We start from the raw sequence: 26,589 nt of genomic DNA, 5'->3' as shown, positions 1-26,589 counted from the left end.
CTTGGATGATTACTGTACCCAGAAAAGCCCAAATCTTGATGCTTTGATCTTGGTTTCAGACTTTCAGTTGTGGCCTGGCTCAAGTAAATTTTGCTTTGCTGATTATTATTTGAGAAATTTATGGCAAAAAGAAAGATTCAACTGTTAGTTTGAGCCTGTATATTTGCCTAATTCTTGTCTAACCGAGTTTTTTTAAGGAAAACCTACATGTGAGTTTGGACACAGTCCCATACTAGGAAGGATTATGACCAACTCTAGTGATTGATTTTAGGATAGAACTTTGTTGGTCTCGCATGTGGTCAGACACTCCGTTGTAGCTTTGTATGAAGCGATTTCTTATTACTTCGTCTGTGTTTGTATGAGGACTGCTTCCATAAGTGGAAGTGAGGTGAATAGAGTTAATAGATATCAAGTTTTGCTTCCAAGGAGGTTATGAATTTGATGCTTGTTAATTGTTACACAATGCAGCGGCATCCCATATGCCACCCCTGTATCTCAGTATCTGTATGAGTCAGCTGGGACACGGGAGGATTAACAATGTTACAAACTTGGATTCTGGCTGGATGGAGTATCAACAGCAACATTCACTGTGGACTGTGGAGAAACTGGAAAAGGTTTGTGTTGATAGATTTTCTACAAATGTTTTTATTTTTTTTTGGCAACCTAAGGAGCTTCCATATAAAAATACATGTTTTCTATTTAAGTTCCTAGATTTGAGTTTAATGTTGTATTCCTGATAAGAAGATATTGGAAGACAATGACCATCAAACTTAGCTTAATCTAGAGATATATATGTAAGTGCAAATTGGACCATAAATATGCAAGTATGATTCTCACATAGTCTCACCCAAAAAGAACGTAAGCTTATTTTATCTTGAGTTTCAATCCTAGTGCTTTACTTTCTCTCCATGAAGGCTACTAGTATTTGAAGGCGTGATTATTACTATGATCCACATGATACTAATACAATTGGGCTGTGCAAATGGACTAAGTCAATACTTGTTTATATTTTTTGACATGTGATTAGATCTTTACTTATGTGTGATACTGTGATGTGTTGTAGATCATATATATAATTGTCCTTCATTAAACGTCATCCTCTTTTCTTTTCTAATGTTGTTTAATTTCAACTTGCATAATGCAGCCAAAAAAATTCCTTAAATTTAAGTTCTTTAAACCTGCAGATTCAGAGTATTCTGTCTATATAATAATGTCCTGAAGATTAAAATAGTGTACTCCATATTAGGAAAATGTTTAATCATACACAACATCTGTACTATGAAGAAGATTTCATCAACAGCGCAAGTAGACTTATCTAAAATTTCTGTCAGAGATCCCATTATCATTGTTATAACGTATAAGGCCATGTTAGATGAGGTTTTTGAAGTAGCAGCAGGATGTTTCTATATGTATAATGTCCTGTCCATTTATGTTGAAGTGTTTTGGGCCTGCTTATCAATCGTGTCGCTACATCAGCAAATCAGCTAAAACTTTCTATCAAACAATGCAACCTAATGAACAAGTAATTCTTGGTTGAGGATTATAAAGTCCTTTATGAGTGCCACTAGCTAGTCAATTTACTTTTGAAGTTACTAAATTTAGGATCTTGGCAGTGATTTGACTTTTTGCAAGTCGAACATAGCCAAGTGGTTTTAAATTAAAGTCTCTTATAATTATACCACTTCATCTTCATGACAAAAATATAGCAAGCTTTCATCCCTGTCTGGCTGAATACTCCATATTCTATTTAAGTATTGGATAATATAGAATTGACTAGCTGCATGTGATCTTCCCTGTTTGCTGATAGAATACTCATAGTAAAAGTTTAGATGAAGATTATAAATTTTAAAGAACAAGTTATGCTGTCTATAAAACAAAGTTTATAGCGGAAAAAAAGGTGAAGGGAAGAAATGAGAGATCAACATGCTAGGCTTTGTGTTCTTTTTGGATTCCAGTTGTATCTCTCAATGCTAGTAATTCTTCCTGCACTGGGGTTGGCTCACTCAAACTGTGTTCTCTTCAATTTCGGGGATTCAAACTCTGACCCGGGAGCTCTTATGACTGCTCTTGGCCTCTATCTAGGCCCCCCATCTGGTCAGCAGTTCTTCCACAGGCCCACTGGTCGCTTCTGCAATGGTCGACTATACATCGATTTCATTTGTACGCCTTTTTCTTATATCAAACAGCTAATTGATGTATTGTTGTAAAGATACTTTTAGTTGGGTTTTGTTCAGATTTTGGTATAAACTGAGTGGTGTTCAGTAAAAGTATATTTAGAATATAAGTCTTTTGCTTATCTTACAGGTCAGAACTTGAAGATGGATCTTCTAAGCGCATACCTAGAATCTTCAGGGTCAGATTTTAGCCATGGTGTAAATTTTGCTGTAGCTGGTGCTTCTACTGAAGTTAGTCTATACAACCCTTTCTCAATATCCACTCAGGCAGGGCAATTTGGCCACTTCCAGAATCGCACAAGAGAGCTCAGGGGACGAGGTACTTTTGGTGTTGCTGTTTGTTTTATTCAGTGTTTACAAGAAACTGTTAAGAGTGTGTTGTTACAGTGCTTGTTTTTATGTTATTCACTTCTGGCTCAGTCAACGCTTTGAAATTTACCATTGCTTATTTAGAAATTATATCATACTATCCTGCTTTACATTGTCATAGGTAAAGGATCAATGATCAGTGAAAAGGAGTTCAGGAATGCTGTTTATTCAATAGACATTGGGCAGAATGATGTTAATCTTGCTCTTGTAGCAAACTCAAGTTATCAAGTAGTTGTCAACAAAATTCCAATCATCCTCGAGAGGATTGAAAATTCTACTAAGGTCTGCTTACATAGGTTGTTGCATGAGTGTTAGTAAATTTTTTTGTATTTACTTTACAGCTTTCATTTCTATTAAATTAAGTTTAGTCACTGCCTGAAGTAGATACCTCCCTGTTTATTTTTCATCAATACTGACTGATTCAACCGTCTCATTCCGCTTTGTTTGAGCAATACTTAACACAATAATCTACAAGTCTCATGATTGGTTCACCTGTTCATATTACAGGCATTATACAAACTTGGTGCTAGAAAATTTTGGATATACAATACTGGGCCCTTAGGCTGCTTACCACAAACTCTAGCATTGCGAAAGAAGAATGACAGTGAACTGGATGAATTGGGGTGCCTGGCACTTTATAACAATGGTGCAAAGGCTTTCAATGACGGTTTGAGTAACCTCTGTGATAAATTAAGAACCGAACTCAAGGAGGCTTTAGTTGTGCACGTTGATATGTATGCTATCAAATATGATCTGTTTGCCAATCCAGGGAGATATGGTGAGTTCTAATAAATGTTTTCAAAATTGAAGCTATATTTTACTGAATAGAAAGGTTACAGATTAATGTTGCATTATAATTACATCCAGGCTTTGAAAACCCATTAATGGCTTGCTGTGGCAACGGAGGGCCTCCCTATAACTATGTAGACAAGAAGACTTGTGGTGAACCGACAGCAACTGCTTGTGCTGATCCATCTCATTCTGTGAGCTGGGATGGAGTTCATTACACTGAAGCAGCCAATGCTGTCATTGCATCCAAGATAATGTCAGGCGAGTACTCCAAGCCATCTATTTATCTGAAAAATTTCTGCAAGGAAGTGCTTGTTTAGGCTGCATATTGGAAGTTCCTCATAAAAAGTCAAGAGGCTAGAGTTGTATGATTACTGGCACAGCACGTCTTTAGGATGATCATCCACTTTACCTCTATTTCTGACTAAGTGGTCGAGCTGGAAGTGTTTGATATTGTGCGTATTTTCGTGTTAATAATGTATTATTATGGAGACCTCATTGATTTTTCTAATCTACATAATGCTTATAATAAAAAAAAATCAATGAAGTCACACAGGATCAAGGATATCATTTCTTAAGTTTCATTTCAGATTAGAAAATTTCGTATTTCGTATTTCATCAAGTAAACTCAACGGTCTTTTTCTAATTATATACGTAGTACCAATCATATCTAGTCAAAGTCTATAATTCTAATTTGTTTGCTAATTTCAAGTCTTTCAACCTAAGCAAAAAGCAATGGTGACCATTAACATAATATAGTTTGCCAGACTGCCAGCTACTCAGGAAGTATTCTAAGTCTTTTTATCTAAGAAAAAGTCACCTTCTTAGCCTAGAAGTTTTCTTACCAAGTTACCAAATATCATCATCTACAACTAGAAAGGTTGAACATGTCTTGTATGAACATATTGGAGTTACCTGAAGAGTGCCTGTCGCATATCCTTTCTTTGACGTCCCCTGTCGATGTCCTCCGATCACAGCTGGTGTCAAAGCAATTCTATTTGGCTTCGGGGTCCAATACCGTGTGGGAGAAATTTCTGCCGTCGGCTTGTGCTGATGAAATAATCTCTCGATCTTCTTTGTCTTCTATACTTCATCAACTTACTTCTAAGAAGGACCTCTTTACACATCTCTGCCGTTCTATTCTCCTCGACAATAATACTCAGGTAAATTTCATTTTTATATCTTAGTCATCTGCTTTATTTTGTTGTTCATCGATCAAGTGTTTGACTTTTATTGCACTATTTGTTAGATCAAGTAAACTTTTCTTGGTTATGTGAATACTTTAACAATATTGTAATGAAGTGGACCACATGTCAGCTAAATTAGTTGGTCAATCTTATTCGAGTTTTCAAAAAGGAAATGATGGAAGTTAAGGGGCGGAAGGGGTAACATATATTATGTGTGGAAACATTGTAAAACGAGTATGACAAGGTAATCAATCTTTTGTCAACTTGTAAAAAATTGTACACTTCAATTTTTCCTTGTTAATTTGTTATTGTAAAGTAACATTATAGTTAATGCTTTTATATATATGTGTACACACATGAATTAGAGCTTTGGTTGGATAAATGGACTGGAAAGAATTGCTACATGCTTGGGGCTAGGGCCCTGATGATTACATGGGGAGACACTCCACGGTATTGGAGTTGGAGCACAGTACCTGAATCAAGGTGTCTCTCTCTTTCTCTTTCCATTTATGCAAACATTTGATGTTGTGAAATGTTGTATGCCATAAAAACCATGTACTCTGTATATAGATGAAATAGCACCTGATTAATTTCATACTTGCAACAAACTGTCACACATTAGAATCAGATTTGGTTTGAGTTATGTCTGGGTAGGGACTAGCTCAGTTTGTTTCAAATGCAGGTTGGTTGGATCGAGTTATATTCAGTTCATTTCATGGCTTATTATGAGAAATTACTCGTCGTTAGATACAATCAATCAATCAATCAATCAAAGCCTTAATCCCAAAAGTGGGGTCGGCTAACATGAACCAAATTTGATTATTCCGTGTAGTCATCAACATAAATCTTTCTCCTCCATCCCTTACGATCCAAAACTTCATCCTCACGTAAATCCATGCACTTCATATCCTTCCTCACTCCTTCCAACCAAGTCATCTTTGGTCTCCCTCTTCCTCGTTTAATCCCTCCATGGTCCCACTCTTCCACTCTTCGCACCGGTGCACCCTCGGGTCTCCGTCTTACATGTCCAAACCAACGCAGACGATTTTCCCTTAATTTATCTACAATGCCCGCCACACCTACTTTCTTGCGAATAACCTCATTTCTGATTCTATCTCTTAAAGTGTTTCCACACATCCACCTTAACATGCGCATTTCCGTAACCTCCATCTTTTTAATATGCTCTTTCTTAGAAGCCCAACATTCTGTACCATAGAGCAACACTGGTCTTATGGCAGTCCTGTAGAATTTTCCCTTCAACTTTAAGGGAATGCTGCGGTCGCATAGCACTCCCGTGGCCGCTCTCCATTTAAGCCACCCTGACTTAATCCTGTGGGTCACGTCTTGATCAATGTCACCATTCTTCTGGATGATCGACCCTAGGTACTTAAAACATTCACTCATGGTCAAATCCTTTCCATCCAAACTCACCACTTCATTGCTTGTCCCCCTCTGAGTGCCAAAACGACATACCAAATATTCAGTCTTACTCCGACTTAGCTTAAACCCTCTAGATTCCAACCTTTGCCTCCATTGCTCCAACTTGACATTAACCCCATCCTTAGTCTCATCCACCAAAACGATATCATCTGCGAACAGCATACACCATGGAACCTCATCTTGAATTGGTCTAGTTAATTCGTCTAGAACCGTTGCAAAAAGAAAAGGGCTTAATGCAGACCCTTGATGCAATCCGATTGTAATAGGGAAATCTTTTGTCAACCCTCCGCATGTCCTCACATTTGTTGACACATCCCGATACATATCCTTAACTAGGTCTACATACCTTCGTGGGATACCTTTCTTCAACATTGCCCACCAAAGTATCTCTCTTGGCACCTTGTCATATGCCTTCTCTAAATCAATAAAGACCATATGAAGATCTTTCTTCTTTACCCTATAAAACTCCATCATTTGTCTTATCAAATGGATTGCCTCCATAGTAGATCTCCCAGGCATAAAACCAAATTGGTTATCTGAAATGCTTGTGCATGCCCTCAACCTTTGTTCAATCACCCTTTCCCACAACTTCATAGTATGGCTCATAAGCTTAATTCCTCGATAGTTAGAACAATCTTGAGCGTCTCCTTTGTTTTTATAAACCGGGACCAAGGTGCTCTTCCTCCAATCTTGTGGGATCCTTGTAGCCGTCCATATCTTGTTGAAAAGGTTTGTTAACCAATCAATACCAATCTTACCCAAACACCTCCACACCTCTATCGGTACCCCATCAGGGCCAACCGCCTTCTTAGGTTTCATCTTCCTCAGTGCAATCTCCACCTCTACTCTCCTAATCCTTCGCACATACTCCATGTTGATTTCTTCATCACTCATAGAGGTATCTCCTATCACAACTCCATTACTTCCATTAAATAATTCATCGAAGTACCCCTTCCACCTGTCCTTGATGCCCTCCTCTTGCACTAGGACCATTTGGTTCTTATCTTTGACACACTTCACCATGCCAATATCCTTCCTTGCCTCTTGTCTTCTCTTTGCCATCTTATAAATGATCCTTTCTCCCTCCTTGGAATCAAGCTTTTCATAAACCTCCTGATATGCCTTTTCTTACAGTAATTGTTAAATCCGTTCAAGTTTAGGTCAGCAAGTTGTCTATTGGACTTCAGGTATATGTAACGAACTTTGCCATGTGTAGATTTTAACGAACTTTTTTCAACTCTGTAGTATAAAGTCTTTTAAATCGCAATGCTTACTTGCTTGGCATCTGTTCAACCAGATTTTTCTATTGCATATATCTTCTAGCCGATCACTTGTGAATTTCAATGCATTAAATCAACAAATCATGAATGTATGTGCATACCCTTTGATAAATCTTGTTAGTTGTTACGAGTACCAAGTAAATTGAGTTATCGTTGTGCATATGTGCTATATGCATTCTTATTCTTTAGGTTTCCAGAAGCTGCTGTGCTCGAAAACGTATGTTGGCTAGACATAAAAGGGAAAATGCACACCAAAGTCCTTTCAGCAAAGACAACTTATGGTGCATATTTTGTGTTTAAAATGGATGTTGACAATCATCAAGGATTTAAATATACACCAGTGAATGTATCTATTTCAGAGGTTACCGAAGAAGGGCTACCTACACAAGATTACACCGTGGTTGTTAAGCAATTCTATCTTAAGGCACCCTCAGTTAGGAGACTTTCGAGGATACCTGAAGAGCTTCAGGTTACAAGAGGTGATGGGTGGATGGAAATAGAGATGGGTAGGTATCAAGTTGGTGCTGATGCTGATCAAGGGGTGGTATTAGAGATGAGTTTAAGGCAGGTTGAAGATCTCAATTGGAAACGTGGTCTTATTGTTCATGGTATTGAACTTCGTCCTTTGGATTGATTACTAGGATACATACTATGATCAGGGGGCGAATTGAAGCTAGCAAAGTATGCAATAATGGATTCACTTGAACTAATTGGTTGTTTATGATGAATAATTTGTATATCTATTTTCATGAATTTCTATATACGTAGTATAATTTGACTTTGTTTTAGACTAAATAATACTTCATACTTGGAGTTGGTAAATGGTAATTGGTATAAGCTTTATGACTTGTGTTTTAAGGTTTTATGTGTTCTTCATCTTACAAAGTTACTCTCTTCATTTCTTTGTAAAAGTCTGAAAATCTTCTGCAAGTTGGAAGCTCCTCATTGAATGGCACAGTAAGTCTTTAGGATGAATGGATGATCATCTACAAATCCACTTCAACTCTATTTCTGACTTTACTGATGGAGCTAGAAATGCTTGATATTGGGTGTACTTTAGAGGAAATGAGTGTATGAAGCTATGAATGTTGCTCGTACTAATGTATTGTAGTGAAGCATTGATTTTAAAATTATTACTCTGAATTATGTTAACGTGTGTCTTAGTAGTCTGGCATTAATCTAAACTTTAATGATACTACTAGGGGTGTCAATTCGGATAAACAGTTCGGGTTTGGGTTGGGTTTATCAGTTTCGGGTTATAACGGGTCGGTTTATAACGGGTTGAAACAATTAGCGGGTCGGTTTTGGTTGGTTTTGAAAATTATCAGGTCAGTTCGGTTTGGTTTTTTTAATTGCAGTTTCTATTCGGATCGGGTCCTTATCGGGTCAGTTTCTAGCTGGTTCGGGTCCTAATCAATTTGGGTTGAACCGGGTCGGTTTGAAAACGGGTTTAGCCCGTTTAAAGTGGATTTCGGTTAAAAACAGTTCGGGTCTTAATCAAGACGGGTCGTAATTGGTTTGGGTCATAATCAGTTTGGGTTAAACTGGGTCGGTTCGAAAATGGGTTTCGCTTCAAAACATAGCTGGTAAAATCGGGTCCAATCATTATCGTTTCAGGTTATAATCGGTTTAGATTTAACTTGGTTGGTTTGAAAACGAGTTTACCCAATTTGAAGCGGGTTTCAGTTCAAATCATATCGGGTTAAAATTGAGTCGGATGATTATCGAGTCGAGTTAGTCAGATAACGGGTAGGAACGGGTCATGTTATAATCAAGTCAAGTCATAAATAAGTTGGGTTTATCGAGTAGTGGATTGAAACGGATTAGATCATAAACATATTGGGTTTATAGGTTGTAAATGACTCAGTCAAAATGGTTTACGGGTTTTAAACGGTTTGGTCTCAACGGGTTACGGGTCGTAAACGGTTCGGTCACAACGGGTTACGGATTATAAATGGTTCGGTTACAACGGGTTACGGGTTGGAATGATTTAGGTTTATCGGATTTTTGCCGGATTTTAACGGTTTTCGGTTTAAAATGGGTCGAGTTACTATCGGGTTTAGACGTAATCGGTTTGGGTTGCTTTCAGTTTCAAGTTGTAACGGTATGGCTTGATAACAGGTCGGGTTAGTAACGGTTCGCACAAATTCGGATCAATTCAGTTTCGGGTCGGAAAAAATTAGGTCGAGTCAGTTTTCGGTTTCCAAAAAACGGGTTTTAAACAATTCAGTTCCTTTTCGGATCGGTTCGAAACAGTCGGGTTTAACGGTTCGGATCAGAAACTGAAAACTCTAGATACTACCCAAAGATTCAAATTTAATGTGATTGGTGTTTGAATATTAACTACGTACTAATTATACTTGTTTGTCTTAAACCATTCACTTCGGTATTCACAACCTACCTAATCCCCATCTTAGACCCGCCAAATCCCCATCTCAAACTTGTCTCGTAATAATGAAAACTCGACCTTAAATTTGAGTCTTAAGGGCCAAAATGATCCTCAAAACATGAACCGGGCAAAAATAAAGTCTTGGAATCGAAACACGCAAATTGAGACAATTCCACCCACTCAAAACGAGACATTTTTTTTTATTTTTTTTTATTTTTTTTTGCTAATATCGACTTTAGCTTTGATCATGAAGGGCCAAATGATCTCCAACACCTTAACACAACAATTTCCGTGACTCAAAAATCGAAGTGTGCAAACTGAGATGATTCCATGCAACCAATCCTAGATGTTTATCCTCTTACTTGATCTTTACGAGTCAAATTGATCCCTTAAACCTTTATTGAGCAGTTTTGTATTTTGAAAACTGAAGCACGCAATGTAAGGTAATTCGATTTACTCAAGCCAAGGCTTTTCTAGTTATTTTTTTAGTTGCCAATTTTTCAATCAATCTCAAATTTAGCATTTGACCCATAAGGATCACAACGATCCCAAAAACCTTATCAAAGTAAGTTTTCATCTCAAATAGCAAAACACGCAAACCGAGGCAAATTTGGGTTAATGTCAATTTCCCATCAAGTAACTAAGGGATTGTTCTGTTTAGTATAATTTTAGTTCAGTTCAGTTCTTAGGGCCCGTTCTGATTGACTGAATTGAGCTGAAGTGAATTGAATATTTTATGAGAGAAGGAAATTAAGAACTGAACTGAACTAAACTGAAAATAATATGAAGAGAACGGGCCCTAGATTTTCTTCTCTCATAAATAATTCATTTCACTTCTATTCAGTTCACTTCAGTTTAGTTAAGTTCATTTCAGTAAATCGAAACAGGCCCTAAATAGAGCAGTAAATCAGTGGTAAACAAACCCAAAATCAATTACTCGTCAAATCAATAGGCCCATTTTAACATCTGATAGCCCAACACTTTTTCAACTAAAATCTCCCCCAAAAACCCTACACTTCTTTCTTCTTTCTCTCTCTCCCAAAAAATCATCTCAAATTTCAGTTCGAAGCTCTGCAACATGAGAAATCAATGGCGTCTTCTTCTTCGTAATCATCACTTTCTCTCTCCAACAATCATCTCCAGACCACTCTCTCACCTCCAGGTAACTTCCACTCCCAAATCTTCTCTTTCTCCTTCCTCCGTTCTCCCTCATTCCAACTATTTTGAGCACAATTTTCTGCGTCATTTTTCATCTATTCATGAAAAATCACCTGAATCTTTAACTTTACTCAGTATCTTCAATAAACCCATTAATGGGGATGAGATTAAGAATGAATTAGATGCTAATAATGTTGTTATTACTCGTGATCTGCTTGTAAATGTGCTTAGAGATCTTAATTCGGATCCTAAAACTGCAATTAAGTTATTTGATTGGGTTTTGGAGAGGGACAATGGTAGTTTGAGCTCGAAAGCTTATAATTTCATGTTAGGGATTCTGGGTAGTAATGCGCTTGTTAAGGAATTCTGGGAAATGGTTGATTCTATGAGGAAAAGGGGTTATGGGGTTAGAAAGGGTGCGTTTGATAAGGTATTGGAGAGGTTTGAGAAAGATGGTTTGCAATGTGATGTTGAGAAATTGAAGGGATTGTATTCAAAGGACCTAACTGGGGCGTCGGCCGATACGGCTTCGGCTAGGGTTAGTAAGATTGTTAGGAAGGAAGCTTGGGATGAGAATGTTGAGAAGGAGTTGAGTGCATTAGGTGTTGAGTATACTAGTGAATTGGTTAAAATGGTGTTGGAGAAGCTTAGTGAAGAGCCTATGAAGGGTTTGATCTTTTTTAGGTGGGTGGAAGAGAGTGGTTTGTTTAAACATGATCAGCAAACTTATAACGCGATGGCGGTCATATTGGGTAGACAGGAATGCTTGGATAGGTTTTGGATTGTTGTTGAGGATATGAAAAATGCAGGGTATGAGATAGAGTTGGAGACTTATGTTAAGGTCTTGGAAAGGTTTGTCAAAAAGAGAATGATGAAGGATTCGGTTAGCCTATATGAGGTTGTGATGAATGGTGCAAACAGGCCTTCTCGACGAGACTGCACGTTTCTTCTAAAGAAAATTGCTGTTGCCAAAGTGCTTGACATGGAACTGTTTTCCAGAGTTGTTAAGGCCTTTACAGATAAGGGTAATGCTTTGGATGATTCTATGCTGGATGCTGTGCTCAAATCATTGACCAGTGTTGGGAGGATGAGGATGTATAATAATGTCTTAGATGCAATGGTTAAAGGTGGGTATAAACCGAGTGGGGCAATGCAAAATAGGGTTGCTTTTGATCTTAGTAGTTCTAGGATGAAAGATGAAGCAAATGAGTTTATGGTGAAACTAGAAGAGTGTGGTATGACCCCTGATCACAGGACATGGGTATCGGTGATTGAAGGACATTGTATTGGTGGTGATCTTGAAAAGGCAAAGGACTGTTTCGAAAAGATGGTTGACAAGGGGGAAGCCACTTCTGCTGGATATGCGCTTGATTTGTTGGTAAATGCTTACTGCAACAGAGACAGAGCTGCTGAAGCTTGCAAAGTACTATCTGATATTGTTAACAAAGTGGACATAAAGCTGGGGCATACTACATACAAGACTCTAATTAGCAAGCTCTTGGTTCAGAAGGGTTTCCAAGAAGCCTGTAGTCTTCTTGGTTTGATGAAGAGTCATGGGTTCCCTCCATTCTTGGATCCATTTATAACTTATCTTGTGAAGAGAGGAACTGCAAATGAGGCCATGGTCTTTTTCAAGGCTATGACTGTGAACAAGTATCCATCCACCAACGTTTTCCTTCGAGTATTTGAAGCACTTTTGAAGGCTGGAAGACATAGCAAAGCTCAAAATCTGCTGGCCATGTGCCCACAGTATATCAGGAACCATGCAGATGTTCTTAATCTCTTTTGTTCAATGAAGCCTGAAAAACCTGCTAAACCAGCTGCTGTGGCTACATAAGCATGGTAAACTGTAATTTGATTATATGTTGTGAAAAATATTTACTGGCAAATTTTTTCCAAATTTTGCAGTGTAGCTCATGTTTAATTTGTTGAGGATTTGAGCTGAAACAGCGGTTTGTTTACAATAAATTTTATTTCGTAGAGTTTATGTAGCTAATCACTTGGTGCCTTATGCCTGTATATTGACAATAAACTTTTTAACTTTGAAAAATGTTACAATGGAGTTTTAGACTTTTAGAGGCATTGAGCCAAAGATGTATTGAACATTTAATCTAATACATCATAATTTTATGAGAAGAATTGCTACTCTATTCTTCGTGCAAGGACTCATTTCCATTGACAAGTTAGATTCTTATACAAGAAGAATATGCAAGACAGCAAGAGTAAATCATCCACGTTGTTGAATCTACAAGTAACAATGGGGTGTTAGTTAAATTCGCGGATCTTCCCTTAGTAAGCTGTACTTCTCATCGTTGCAACAGCAGGTCCACTATATGTTCAATACATGGCATATATGTTTTGAACCTTTACCACTAAATTCTCATGCTTTTCCTGCCAATACTTGTAGTTCCAAATTTGCATTGTTGCACCTGTTTGATTTGTGATGCAATTGGTAACAAATTGTGCTATCACCTTATTGAGTTATCGGTATGGTATGTATATACATTTTGCAGCTTCGTTCCCCATTTTCAGTAAAGTTAATTAACACTTTAATTTTTTGCAATATTCACAAACTTTATGTAATCGTCATTTGTAATTTATAGCTATGGTAAAAATATTCTATGTAAAATCTGCTTAGATTAAATTATTTTGTAATTTCGAGGTATCAACCTCTTAAAACTCTCACAAATACAAAACATAGTACAAATATCGAAAACCAACCTAATACCCTTGGGTAGTACATCTTAAGACATGGTGATGAAGGGTGAATCAAAGCATAAATGAGATGGTTTTGGTCACTGAACACTAAATATGCCACCTGAGGCTCTTTTGAAAACCTTAGGTAACACCTTGTTCTCTAACCAATTTCGAGGCTTTCGAGATCCCGTGTTAGAAACATCGTCGAATTGTAAGGATTGCATTTTGGGACCATATAATATTGTTTTGAACCATATATATAATCAATAATCGATCACATAAAGGCCAATGGTGACTTTAGCCAATGGAAGGAGGCGTATACAAAACAATCACATATTGATTGTGGCAAAGTGGATGGTTTCAACCACTCAAATGGCCTCTTGGGGTATCAAGGGATCCATAAGAAACACCTTGACCTATTTCCTTTCCAAGTCTGGAAAAGTCCACAATTATCTAAAATTTAAGGCTATATATATAATACACGAAATCGGACTAATTTCAAAATTATCTGGCCCGGTGTTGAAAAATCTTAGGATTGTAGGGGATGCATTAAGGGGTCATGTAATGTTGTTTGGAACCATATATGACCACTGGTCAGTTATATAAGGCCCATGGCGGTCTTGAGTTGATTAAGGGAGGTGTACGTATAAATGGCTAAATTAATAGTTTATAGGCAAGTGGATGATTCCAACCACCTAAATGGTCTCCTGAGATGTTGTGGGTCCTGGAAACAACCCCAATCACTTTTCTTTATGGGTCATTAAAAGTCCACAATTTTATTAATCAAAGGCAATATAATACACGAAATTGGACTAATATCGAAAGTTTTTGGGCTCGACATCAAAAAATCTCAAGATTGTAGGAAATACATTTCTGGGTCATATTATATTGTTTGGAACCATATATGACTCCACTAGTCAATCATATAAAGGTCCGTGGTGGCTTTGAGACAATGAAGAGGGCATAAGTTGTAAACAAATAAATTGACATAAAGGCAAAGTTGATATTTTTTACCATCCAAATGGACTACCAGGATGTCTTAGGGTCCAAGGAAAACACTCCAACCCATTTCCTTTTCGGGTCCTAAAATGTCAAAAAGTAGTCCAAAACTAAAGGCTATCCACACTTTCGGGCCAACTTTGTGAAATTTTAACAACATTTAAGTGAATGTGTGGGGTATCCCTTCAGGGTCATATAAGTTGATTTGGAATTAAAAGAGTCTTATCAATAATCTATAAAGTTCCAAGAATGAGTTTGATACAATTATGCGATTGTTTTAAGATTGTGTTACATTGGTAGTAAAAAGTTACAAAAGGGTTATTTATATTATCTACTTGGTATCTCGGGATTCTATTAAAGTAAATTTGTATATGGAGTCTTTTATCTTCATTAGTGTTATTGATTATTTTCAAATTCATTACTTAACATAACATTCCATTATGATATAGTTGTACTATTAGATAATAAATTAAACCAAACGTTGTAGCCGGCTGGTGAATCATTATACAATATAATATTATATCTCTAATCATTAGTGTAATCATGGATTAGTAGTACATAATTACATAAAAGTATATTAGTAAGCAAATGGGAAGCACGTATACAAATTATTTAGAAAAATACTTAAAAAATTACGTTGCAAAATTAAAAATGATTGAGCGAGTGCTATGTATATTTCATCAGTAGAATTCCAGTTTTCATATGTAGTATAACCAATCATCCTCCATTGAGTCCATTATATACTCCTAAAGCTAATTTTTAGTGTTACACTTACTAAAAATGGTTGTGCATAAGCCAAAGTCGCAGGGCGTAGGAATGTTGTGTGTGGTGGTGCTAATTGTGCTAACCATTAGCGTTGCCAATGCCCAGCCTTCACCAAATGCCAATGCCCAGCTTACACCAAAGTGCCAGAAGCACATTAACGAGGCACTCGAAACTTTGGATATTGAAGAAAAAGGGTTAGAAACTGACTATTTTGGTACAAGTCAAGACCGGTTATCCCAGTTTACTGAGGCCGAGCATTCAAAGTTAATAGACGAGTGCCTATCATTCCCTATACCAGTCATTCCATACACTGAGGAGTGTGGGCGTCAATTCATCAAGGTGTTAAACACCTTGAAAGAGGCCAACCGGAAGATACAACGCGAAGGGATTAGTTCTTTAGAGGTTATAGAATCCCCTAGAAAGCAATACCAACTCCTCCGTACTAAATGCTCAACTCCCTAATCATACAAGAGCCTTCCGTGATCATATTTAAGATATCAATTACTTTGCATTTTATGTGTGTGCAAATAATAACAAATCAAGCTATGTTGTTTAAGTCAGAAAACATTTAATTCAATTTTTTTTGTTTGCCTAATATTGAAGTATCAATGTCTTATGATATGTTCACTTTGGAGTTTGTCATTACCCTTTAATTGTCATTAAAAAAAAAATTGCCTCCTTTGAAAGAAGAAAAATACTTCGTATGATATTTGAAACTTCTCATTCACAATCTTTATTTACAAGATTAAGATCAGCATTTGATAGTCAGACAGCTCATACAATTACCGTCTAATTAATAATAATATCATGATATATATATATATATATATATATATATATATATATATATATATGAAATGGAAAGCACGTAAAATTATTACTATATTGAAACACAATTAAGATAATCACATATTCACATGTAATATATAAGGGGTGCACAGGTAATATATACTCACAGTCTCAGAGTTGCAGATTCCCAATGCACTAAAAATCATGCTACTCCAAAAAATCATGGAAATCTACTTAAGAGGTAGTCTTTTAAGAAATCAATCACATAGCTCTAAACAAGTTTGAGAAGAACTAGATGTAGAGGCCTTAAAATAAGGTCATATCAAGTTACGTTGGTGGTCAAAGCTACTAGCTTACTACCATGTACATTATACAAAACAATACCTTCATAAACCTGCATTAATTATAACCAAGAAAAATTCAATCAACAGGTAATACATAACCACACAGCAATAACATGAAAATGTCTTCCCATATTCCCAACGGGGAAAAAAAATACATCAAAACACAGTAATATATGGAAAAGGGGAACACATTAAACTTTTTAAGTTTAACTAAAAATAAAAGTACGAAATCAATAAATATTTATGGAATATCAACCAAACTATTGTCTAGTAAGTTCATCAAGATGCATTTATTAGAAGAAAAAAAAAAAAAAAAAGTTTTGCTGAATACCATATAGCTTTCAAAAGCAATGGCTTATAAACATGGGATGAGTCATCTTCAGCAAACTTGTTTGATGGATATCACAGATTGGTTTGTTGGCTGTCATGGTTGATATTGAATTGAAGCTTGAGGGCTTAGCTTTGTCAGCCGTGAGAGCACATTGGAAACCCGAGTAGCGTTCATCTCATGCTTCCCTCCCTTTTTAATGGTTAAAGCCTTGAGGTTTGGGGAATGAGCACAAAGAAATTCAAGGAAGTTCACAGTACAACCCATGCCAGCAGGAGATGTCACTAAAACAGAATCTAGCTGCGGAAAGGAGAATCGTCCATGATTTTCCATTAAGAACGCAGTGATCAGCTTAGGACCTTTGGCTGCTTCAACCTAGAGCACATTATGAAGTGTCACATTAAAACAAGTACTTCCAAACAAAGTAAGAAGGAAGCGAAAAAGGAAGGTGGCATACCGTAAATTGGAAAGATTTGATGTTTGAACAGGAGCTTAACAGAGAAAGGCAAACCCTGAACACTTTAACAGTCTCAAATCTTAGGTTGAAAAGGGAAAGACATGACAGAGTATCGTTCCTCAATGGATAAGTTTCAAGTGCATAATCTGCAGCCAAAATCTAAGAAAAGATCCAGTAATGTTTGGACATTAGAGAGAGAAAACATGTAAAGTCACCAGAAAATATAAATAAACATGGAGCAGTATGTAAATCACATTAGCTCAATAAGAAATAGAATATCAAATCACCTCGATAAAATTTCGAAATAAAACCAAAGTTTGAAGGATATCCAAACTAGATAAACTACAAGTAACGCTCCGCCAGTTTTGCATCATCCTGTCACTGTAGGAATTATCACTAATACAAACTGAAACCAAACATGCAGAATCTTTAATCATAATGTCCCCAATTGTGTTGTCAATTTCTAATTCTTCTAATAATGGAGAACTAATTCTTAAATGCTCTAACCGGGACATCTCAAACAATTTCAACTTCACCAGGAGAGGGCACTCAAGAATCAAATGATGCAGCTCATCGTCATTAATTAAAACATTGCAGAATGAGAGTTCGCAAAGGGAGTTGAATCCATGACAAGTAGAGGGAAATTGCAAAGCACAACATTTGAGAAACAAACATTGTAGCTTCTCAAAGAGGAAGAGATATGAGGGCATCTCAAAATTCTGTTGATACCCAAGCTCTTCTATTGACAGTACCTCAACATCTCGTGTCAACAGATGTTGAAGCCAAGGATATATAGCAGAATAACGTGGTCTGCAATATGCTTTCAAGTAGAACTTCCTGATTGAAAGGGAGTGATGAAGTAGGAATCTGTTTATGATGCATGCAAGTGCATTCCACCTGTTAGCTGCACCACTAGCAGGAGAAATAAGTTCATAATCTATGGAAAAGTCAGAAATGCTGAGCCATTTGTATTGCCAATCCTTAGCCAAAACACAAGTCCTGGCAGCCTCAGTTATCGACAACTTCCCAAGAATAATATCAAGGATATTCGAAGGAAGAGAGCTTAACCTATCCACAGGTAAATCAGATGGAACCTGTTCTGCCGAACTCAAAACACTGCTCACATCCGCCATTTTCCTGCTCACTGTATACACACATTCAGGCAACAGAAATTAGCCAAACCTCCTATATATTTTTTTTGAAAAACCTCCTATATTATTCAGCAATCAATACTCATTATTTTGTTTCTAAAATTTATTTCTTCAATATAGTATTTGCAAACTGAAACGGTGATGTAATGCTACAATGCCTACATATATCAATTTTCTAAAAAGTCCACATGAGAAGGTGAAATACAGAAAAGGAAACAGACAGGACACAATATGACAACAAATTCTAGTCACAACATAGAGCAAAAAAGGTAGATATTGTATAAAATATCTGATAACTTAGTACTACATTTCCCGTTTCATAGAAATACTATGCCATGTTTAATTAGCGCACAAATAACTGAATAAATGCATATTCAATATTCACAAATCAATGAAGGTGGAGATATAGAGTTGGGACAGAGTGAAAAGATACTTTATTATGCCAGAAGCAATAACAACAGACATTCAGCTGCATGGCGACTAAACATTGCATTATTTATTCAGAAGTAAAATAAGTATTAACTTAGAGGATAAAGTTATCAAAAAACTAATTGATTTGACCAATAAAAAATGTTTTATGCTGAAACATTAGCTACAAATGACACAAGGTTTTCAAGCATCGAGGTGCTTATGAGGCAGCCAATGTGTGTAAGCTGACAAGTGGGATAAAGAAGAGCATAGGGACTAAGATCAGTGCATTGAGGCCTTTGAGGGTGGTAGATATATATTCTACTGTAGTATCTATAAGATCTTTAATGAGCAAGAGGGGAAAAAAAATAAATAAAGGGATAGTGTTATTTCTTATGTGCTAGAAGGATTATATAATCTTGGAAAAGGGTACCAAATGTCAAAACTACATTAAACTTCTAAATTGACAATATAGATGTAGTTGATCAGGTCAAGATCTCGAATCATAGTTGACCCAAGAGTCTCTCAAGAGTCAACTATGATTCAAGATCTTGACTTGATTAATTATAGTTGAGATTTGGAGAGACCGAAATGGATTATGTCTAGGTCAGGATTAAATTACATAAATCTTCAATAAAAGTTCATACATGCGCCTGAAAAGTTCATAGCTAGATCATTCAGAAAAGTGAATTGTGATGTGAATAAGGATATCACCTTCATAGGGCTAATTGGCCGAAATCTAAATTACTGCGTGGTATTATATGCCACCCAAATTCTGCTTGAAAGTGATCTAGATATTATATTCATGTAGCTTTATTAAAGCAAATATCTTAGCTTACCCTATTTGAAAAGACATTCTGGAAATTCCACAGTAAAACAAACATCTCTTGAAGGTCAACAGTGACTGAAAAATTAATATAGAGAATAAATATCTCATAAGTATACTCAACACAATTTCTACATTTTGCAAATTTATGAGGGATTCTAGGACATAACCGTGATGGCGTGATGTATCATGCTATATGAGAATCATACAACACGGGGTATTTTGGTCAGATTTAATAGTATTACAAATATCATTAGTACATATATTTCAATGTTACTAATGGATATTTGATTATACATTAAAACTTCAATGGTACTATGAATGATTCAAATGGTACATAAAGTCTATTGAAATATAAAATTTTACAGAAAATGACGAACATACCCTGGTATGTATATACTATACAGGGTATGTACTAATACTTCCCCCAAATTTATAGACATCTGATTAAAAGCATATGGACTTTTACCATTTAGAAACCAGAACACGCATATTCATGATGTGTCTCAAATGTGCCTATATTTTTGCAATTAAGCAGCATAACACAGTAAATGCAGTTAATGGGAGTACAAAAAATCCTTTTCTTATCTAACTTCTGAGGGCAATTAAGCGTCAAAGGTTCCTCTGTCACAAAAATAAAAACATTCAACATATAAAATAATCTAAATTAAAGAACAAACAAAAGAAAAGGAACAATTCATAAAGAGGACAATATTAGTTTAGCCTGAATGCCTGATCTTTGTGTTCATATGACCAACTGTTAATCTGAAGAGAGTACATAAGCTATAACACAAAAAGGACAACTCCCTATGATTCTTAAAAATTGCACCATCATATTCATATATAAAAAAGGCGAATTAATCATGCTATATTTCACAGATATAATTTGTAAAGACAAATCAAATTAACAAGAAAGCAGGAAATATCATATCATGACAGAGAAATACCAAGTGACAGTCTTTGTAGGTATCACCACCACACACCAAAAAGTATGCCAGAGAGAGAATGAAAGCTTTTTTTTTTAAGAGAGAGCAGATGAAAGCTCAAAGGCTCATCAATAGAAAATGTAACAAAGGTTTTATCATAATTCTTTGTCTTAAGAAAAGCAATGTAAACACAATCAATAAGATTTTGAAAGCAATCAATAAGATTATGAAAGCAATCAATAAGATTAAGAAAATAATCAATCACATAAGGAAAGAAATCTCATTTCCTTTTCCAGGATATCACAGTCATTAACTCTCCCCCCCATCCCCCCCCCCCCCAACCCAAAAAAAAAAAAAAAACAAACCTCCCTAAGCCCAAGCCCATCACTAAAAAAAATTGAATTACATTTATTTTAAATGAGCTCTTAGGTTGTTAGAACTTTGTAGATACTGATGGTATGTACTCAAACGCTAATTACGTGCCTTTTGGTTTTCCAATGCATGTATTCAACCGTAAATCTCTAATTATCAATAAATAAAAATAATAGAAGTTGAAATTTTGATAATACATATCAGGATTAATTTAAGATCTCACATGACTATGTTATTTATTGTTTGTATATCATAAAAAGTTAGTAAAATTAAAATTTGTAAATAGTGCCAAAGTCAATGTGTATCAACTAATTTGAAACGGAGGAAGTATCACACCTAAGAGTGGGGCGTTGGATAATGCTTTCCCGCATAGGCTTGGGGCACGTGCACAAGGACAAGGTAAAAAAAAAAAATTTTAAAAAAAAAAACATATATATATATATATTAAAAAAATAAATAAAAAAAAAATAAAAAAACACAAACACACACACACACACACATACTTATTTTAAGTTAGCATCTTGGTTTGCCACCATAGCAAGTAGCACAAGCCAAGAAAAAGGCAAGGTAACAAGAACAAGGCAAGGCTGACATCTTAAGTCATGATAGTAAAGGGTTGACCAAGGCATGAATGAGATGGTTCCGACACCAAGTAAGCCTCATGGGGCCCTTTGGAACCCCATGAAGCTCCTTAATGTATAAACTTATTGGGTGGAAATATATACTATGGAAGCTAAATTTGAAGGCTAATACATGAAATCGGACCAGTTTGGGCGTTGGATTGCTAATAGGCCTTGTTGCTCAAGTAGTCTAACCTCTTAAGCGCACGGCCCTTGCATAATCGTGACACGTGTTAGGACCTTAGAGGACCAATATGATCTCTTGGACTACACTCAATGTTTACAATACTTCTCCGTCGGGGAAAATAAAACACTAGAAGTACCCATCGAGCCGGAGAGGAAATTGTGCACATTATTCGGCACGCCGCCTTCCTGGTTGGACTAACAGGTTAACGACCGAAAAAACAAAGAACTTTCTAGTCGGCCACCTGTCGGACCGACTCACAACCAGGGATTCCCCACTATCCCCCCCCCCCGAGAACTCCAAGTCGTACAGCTCATTCTTAACACAACGATAGTATCAATTTTGGGGCAGACACGATGTCAAATACTCACGGAAACAAAGGGGACACATTCCAGGATCACATTATTATTTTTTTTTTTAAAAAAAGGTCACATAATGTTGTTTTGAACCATATAGGTACATCAGTCGGTCACATAAAGGCCCTAGGTGACCTTAGCCAATAAAAAGAGGTTTACAAAAAAAAAAGTCAAATTGATTGTTCAAAAGCAAAGTAGACGGTTCCAACCACTCAAATGGCCTTCTGATGTGTCGTAGGATCCATGGGAATAACCTCGAACTCTTTCCTTTCTAGATCCAAAAATGTAAAATAAATGTCCAAATTGAAGGCTATAATCCACGCTTTTGGTCTGTTTTGGAGGTTTGGGACCTGAAGTAAAAAAAATCTCGGAATTATAAGGGAAGCATCTTGAGGTCATATAACCTTGTTTGAACCAAACATGACCACTAGTTAGTCATATAAAGACATGTATTTTCCTCGAATTAATTAAGGCTTGTACATAAATGGTTGTTTAAAAGCGAAGTTAATAGTTCCAATCACTCAAATGGCCTCCCCGATGTTGTGAGATCCATGGGAACACTCCAACCTCTTTCCTTTTCAAATGCGAAAAAGTGAAAATTGTCAAAAAGACTAAAGGAAAAGGCTAATACACGAAATCAAACCAATTTTAAAGATTTCAATAACTAACGTCAACAAAACTCGAGATTGTAGGGGATACATCTCGAGGTCATATAATATTGTTTAGAACCATATATAAGCACTAATCGATCACACATATTCTCGTGTTGGCCTTGAGTTAGTGAAGTGAGTCACAAGTAGTAAACAGATAAATTGGCAATTAAAGGCAAAGAAGAAGGTTCCAATCAACCAAATGGAAATTTGGAGTGTCGTGGGTCTATGGAAGGCACCCTAACTTGTGTTCTTTTCGGTTCTAAAATTTCTCCAATTTGTCCATAACTTAAGGTTATTTTTTTGGCCAATTCTTGGAAATTATTTACAAAATTGAAGTGAAAGTGCGGGGTATACTAGGGTCATCTCAGCTGGGATTAAGGTTATATTTCCATAATCTACGCATTACATCCAAATTTTGAAAAATAATTTTTCTAAAACTGTAGTGAAGGTGTGGGAATAAGGCGTTGATTGATTGATTGAAATGAATGTGTGGGTGTCCACCGGGGTTAATAAGTTAGTTTGGTATCATAACATGCCTACCAATAAATCTATGTTCCTATTTTGAAAATATGTTGCATTAGTAGTGAAAAGTTGTAAGGGATGATTAATCTCAAAATGTGACCTCGAGATTTTAATGAATTGGAGATTAATCAATGACAATAATCTCCATTTAAGCCACCCCAACTTAATCCGATGGGCCACGTCTTGATCACTATCACCATTTTTCTGGATGATCGACCCAAGATATTTATAACATTCACTCATAGTCAAATCCTTTCCAACCAAGCTCACTACATCATCGCTTGTCCCCCTCAGTGTACCAAAGCGGCATACCAAATATTTATTCTTACTCCGACTTAGCTTGAAACCCTCTAGGTTCCAACCTTTGTCTCCATTGCTCCAATTAGGCATTAACCCCGTCTTTAGCTTCATCCACCAAACTAATATCATCCGCAAACAACATACACCATGGTATCTCATCTTAAGCTGGTCTAGTTACTTCATCTAGAAGTGTTGCAAAAAGAAAAAGGCTTAATGTAGACCCCAGACCCTTGATGCAATCTAAACGTGAACAAACTATTTATGTAAATACCATGTCTTATCTCATGCAAATAAATACCTATTCCCTTTATCGAAATTGTCACCTACTACACAAACAACCCATAATCATCCTACTCCCTAGTCCCGTGTCTAAACAACCCCGAACCTCAACAATTATGCAAAATGGGCAATTTGGGATATGAAAAAAAGAGTAATAGGAAGAAAAAAAAAAAAAAACCACCTATTGGGTTAAAATTTCAGACATTAACATCTGAATTTCGGAACATATATCAACATTGTCTTAAATTGAAAGTTTGAATGTTACCTCCTGCTATTTTAATTTAACATTTGACAAGAAAATTTCCACATCAAATACTCCTAATCATCATACCTCACTTATGGGACTAAGACTTTGATTAATTGATTGCTTGAAATACTCCTAATCATCTATGTTGTTCTATTCATACAAATAAATTGTTTTTAAAATCAGGTATCATAATAATATGCCATGCAGAGATTATAGGTAAATGTTTAACAAACTAAGGTAAGTCTTGTTACAAACTACAAGTATTGACAGGATTCCTAAAGAGATGTCAAAAACATGCATTTTGCAGCTCCATTCATAAATTCACTGGCCAATAATTTAAAAAATCAGGCAGTTTAAATCCACTGGCATTTTTTTTTTTTTTTTTTTTTTTTGTGTGTGTGTATATTCAGCTAGTAAGATAGTGGCTACCCAACTAGAATAAACCTATCACTGCTTGCCTACTAGGTATAGAGGTATTGTAAAAGATGATTAACAAACAATTAAAACAACACCTTGAATATTCTATACATCCTACCACAAGTGATTGAAAAGGTGCAACTCCCATTTTTTCAACTTTCACACAAGTGAAGAAGTGGCAGTCTGGTGACTCTCCATCCAATATCTCTTTGAAACATTGATTTTTATCTGAATTGCACACCTAAAACATCACATCGATGATTAAAAGCGTTAGACACTGAAGCCAATGTTATTAAATAAAAGATATGTACTGAAAAAAAACTTACCAAAGGAGAGAAATAGAGAATGCTTCTTAACTTGAGAAGCTTGAAAGAAGACATGCAACTCATGGTGCCTTTTGAGTAAGCCAAATTTATCCCCATAATTATTCTTCAGACTGTGTTATCTACAAGCAGGGGCAATATATAACATATAGATTACTAGACAGAATAGAAAACATAAAGGATTGACATACGAGATAAAATGCACTGGGGCAGCTTCAGCCCCAGAAATTGCAAACAATAATACTCTTTGACAACTGGATGTATCATACACTGATTCAATCAGAAGTACATAATGTAGCTTCATAAGTTTGAACCCCCAGGCCGCACCAAGTTGCGAGCCAGAGCTATCCTCATGGAAGTTCATTGGTCATATACATTACTACTTGCATATATTCCTGATTTTACAATCATCCTCAAAAAGACAAAAAGTCAGAACCTTCCACATTCAAGTAAGACATTTGGACTCATAAACTTATTAATGTCTAGCTTCTTTGGTTCACAAATCACAAGTCCAATGAGCCCAAAATTATAGGCCGCTATACAGGGATTAGAGTCCAAATATCAAGCATTGTCCAAGATTTTAATCCATTTAGTATTCCCCAATTAAAACAATCATCCTTACTAAGTCACCTTCCATTCAAGTAAGATATAATATCTCACAAACTAATTAATGTCTAGCTTCTTGAGTTAAGTCCAAAAATCCCAAGATTACTAGCCATTACAGTGTTACACTCAAGATGTCGGAAATAAATTAGCTAAGTCCTTAAATTTATTAAAGATAATCCAAGCATACCAATCCATTTAGGAACATGGTTTAAAATCTCTAATAAATTTTATTAAAGATAAGGGTCATAAAAACCTTATATACAAAAATTCCATTGAGGAAGCTGATATCTTTCCCAAATTCCACAGTAATAATAGTCAATAATTCGCTACGATTATCTAGCTCGACTTAAGAATAGCAACGGGAGAAAATGTTCCATTACATCCACTTAGTAAATTTTGTTTGTAACATTTTCATCCATCTAGCATTGAAATTTGAAAGCATAAATATATTCATTCATGTTAAACAAGCTCCTCACTTGATAAAACAATTCTGCCATCAAATTGTTTCCAGATTTTCTGCATGCTCAATTATTCTTCAAATTCTCAACAAAAAGTATCATTCATTGTAATTGCAAAAAACCATCATCAAACTCATCTTCATAGTTAGAATTTCAAAGAAAACACCCAAAAAAAAACCCCACAAACGAAACCCATGTCAAAATTATATGAACATGAAATACAAATGAATCATGAACAAGAAAACAATAATTTCCAAATTTAGCCAAAATAACAAAACAAAAATGACCTAAAAATTGCTTATTTATGAACCCCAAAAGGGTAATAAGTTAGAGAAAGATATAGAAATTACCGTCGATAATTCGTGACCGGAGAAACTCAAGCTCGAGTTTGTGACAGTAAAGGAAAACAGTGAACTCTACACCTCTCCCTGTTTCAGGCAGTCTTTTCAAACTTCTCTTGGTTTATTTATGTTCCTTTTCATAATCCTGGCGTGGGGGGTGTTAAACATTAAACAGATCTGAGTCGGGTTTGTGTCCAGGATGATAATAAACAGATTTTTAAACCCGCAATCCTAAATTGATTTATTGAGTACGGTTTGTGGCCGAGGGTGATAATAAATGGATTAAAATTCCTCGATCCTATTATTGAGTACGGTTTGAAAACTCGTATGAAACTGATTATTCTATTACTAATTCGATCTTAACTTGATTGATTTATCAAATTATTATCATTACTAAGTTAAAACCGATTGTAACAGAGTGATTTAGTTTGAATG

The 26,589-nt window shown here is 36.0% G+C and overlaps 4 protein-coding genes across 6 annotated transcripts; 3 read left to right on the top strand and 1 right to left on the bottom strand.

The window, feature by feature from the left end:
* The first annotated feature begins 1,892 nt into the window (after positions 1-1,892).
* Positions 1,893-3,881, top strand: LOC145592887 (GDSL esterase/lipase At1g09390-like). The gene is made up of 5 exons (XM_081649398.1): positions 1,893-2,160; positions 2,305-2,493; positions 2,665-2,825; positions 3,051-3,321; positions 3,411-3,881. Exons 1-5 carry the CDS (start codon positions 1,911-1,913, stop codon positions 3,650-3,652), a joined length of 1,113 nt encoding a protein of 370 aa, XP_081505524.1. The 5' UTR covers positions 1,893-1,910; the 3' UTR covers positions 3,653-3,881.
* Positions 3,882-4,654: 773 nt separating this feature from the next.
* Positions 4,655-8,000, top strand: LOC145592886 (putative F-box protein PP2-B12). The gene is made up of 2 exons (XM_081649397.1): positions 4,655-5,002; positions 7,429-8,000. The coding sequence occupies exons 1-2, from the start codon at positions 4,923-4,925 to the stop codon at positions 7,871-7,873; spliced, it is 525 nt and encodes a 174-aa protein (XP_081505523.1). The 5' UTR covers positions 4,655-4,922; the 3' UTR covers positions 7,874-8,000.
* A 2,650-nt stretch (positions 8,001-10,650) lies between these two features.
* LOC145592885 (small ribosomal subunit protein mS81 (rPPR8)-like) lies at positions 10,651-12,885 on the top strand. The gene has a single exon (XM_081649396.1). It carries the CDS (start codon positions 10,707-10,709, stop codon positions 12,621-12,623), a length of 1,917 nt encoding a protein of 638 aa, XP_081505522.1. The 5' UTR covers positions 10,651-10,706; the 3' UTR covers positions 12,624-12,885.
* A 3,641-nt stretch (positions 12,886-16,526) lies between these two features.
* On the bottom strand, positions 16,527-26,339 carry LOC145592884 (F-box/FBD/LRR-repeat protein At1g13570-like). 3 transcript variants are annotated; one of them, XM_081649393.1, is made up of 6 exons: positions 26,164-26,339; positions 24,753-24,871; positions 24,522-24,667; positions 17,453-18,309; positions 17,166-17,324; positions 16,527-17,083 (listed from the first exon to the last, which is right to left on the bottom strand). In XM_081649393.1, the coding sequence occupies exons 4-6, from the start codon at positions 18,296-18,298 to the stop codon at positions 16,805-16,807; spliced, it is 1,284 nt and encodes a 427-aa protein (XP_081505519.1). In that variant the 5' UTR covers positions 18,299-18,309; positions 24,522-24,667; positions 24,753-24,871; positions 26,164-26,339; the 3' UTR covers positions 16,527-16,804. The 3 variants fall into 3 exon arrangements, with proteins under 3 accessions (XP_081505519.1, XP_081505520.1, XP_081505521.1); XM_081649394.1 differs by having other exon boundaries at positions 24,545-24,667; XM_081649395.1 differs by lacking the exon at positions 26,164-26,339 and adding an exon at positions 25,019-25,165.
* Between the last annotated feature and the right edge of the window lie 250 nt (positions 26,340-26,589).

This window comes from Chenopodium album, chromosome 18 (assembly GCF_948465745.1).
Source record: "Chenopodium album chromosome 18, dcCheAlbu1.1, whole genome shotgun sequence".
NCBI classification, from domain to species: Eukaryota; Viridiplantae; Streptophyta; class Magnoliopsida; order Caryophyllales; family Amaranthaceae; genus Chenopodium; species Chenopodium album.
Note: the sequence above shows the minus strand (reverse complement) of the source record. Positions and strands in the feature narration are given on the sequence as shown.

Excerpts from the sequence above, each read along its gene's own strand:
- LOC145592886 (XM_081649397.1), top strand. The coding sequence starts at position 4,923 with ATGCTTGGGGCTAGGGCCCTGATGATTACATGGGGAGACACTCCACGG. Across the intron at positions 5,003-7,428 it reads AGCACAGTACCTGAATCAAG|GTTTCCAGAAGCTGCTGTGC; the intron begins GTGTCTCTCTCT and ends CTTATTCTTTAG.
- LOC145592885 (XM_081649396.1), top strand. The coding sequence starts at position 10,707 with ATGAGAAATCAATGGCGTCTTCTTCTTCGTAATCATCACTTTCTCTCT.
- LOC145592887 (XM_081649398.1), top strand. The coding sequence starts at position 1,911 with ATGAGAGATCAACATGCTAGGCTTTGTGTTCTTTTTGGATTCCAGTTG. Across the intron at positions 2,494-2,664 it reads AAGAGAGCTCAGGGGACGAG|GTAAAGGATCAATGATCAGT; the intron begins GTACTTTTGGTG and ends ACATTGTCATAG. Across the intron at positions 3,322-3,410 it reads TGCCAATCCAGGGAGATATG|GCTTTGAAAACCCATTAATG; the intron begins GTGAGTTCTAAT and ends AATTACATCCAG.
- LOC145592884 (XM_081649393.1), bottom strand. The coding sequence starts at position 18,298 with ATGGCGGATGTGAGCAGTGTTTTGAGTTCGGCAGAACAGGTTCCATCT. Across the intron at positions 17,325-17,452 it reads TATTTCGAAATTTTATCGAG|ATTTTGGCTGCAGATTATGC; the intron begins GTGATTTGATAT and ends ATCTTTTCTTAG. Across the intron at positions 17,084-17,165 it reads TCAAATCTTTCCAATTTACG|GTTGAAGCAGCCAAAGGTCC; the intron begins GTATGCCACCTT and ends AATGTGCTCTAG.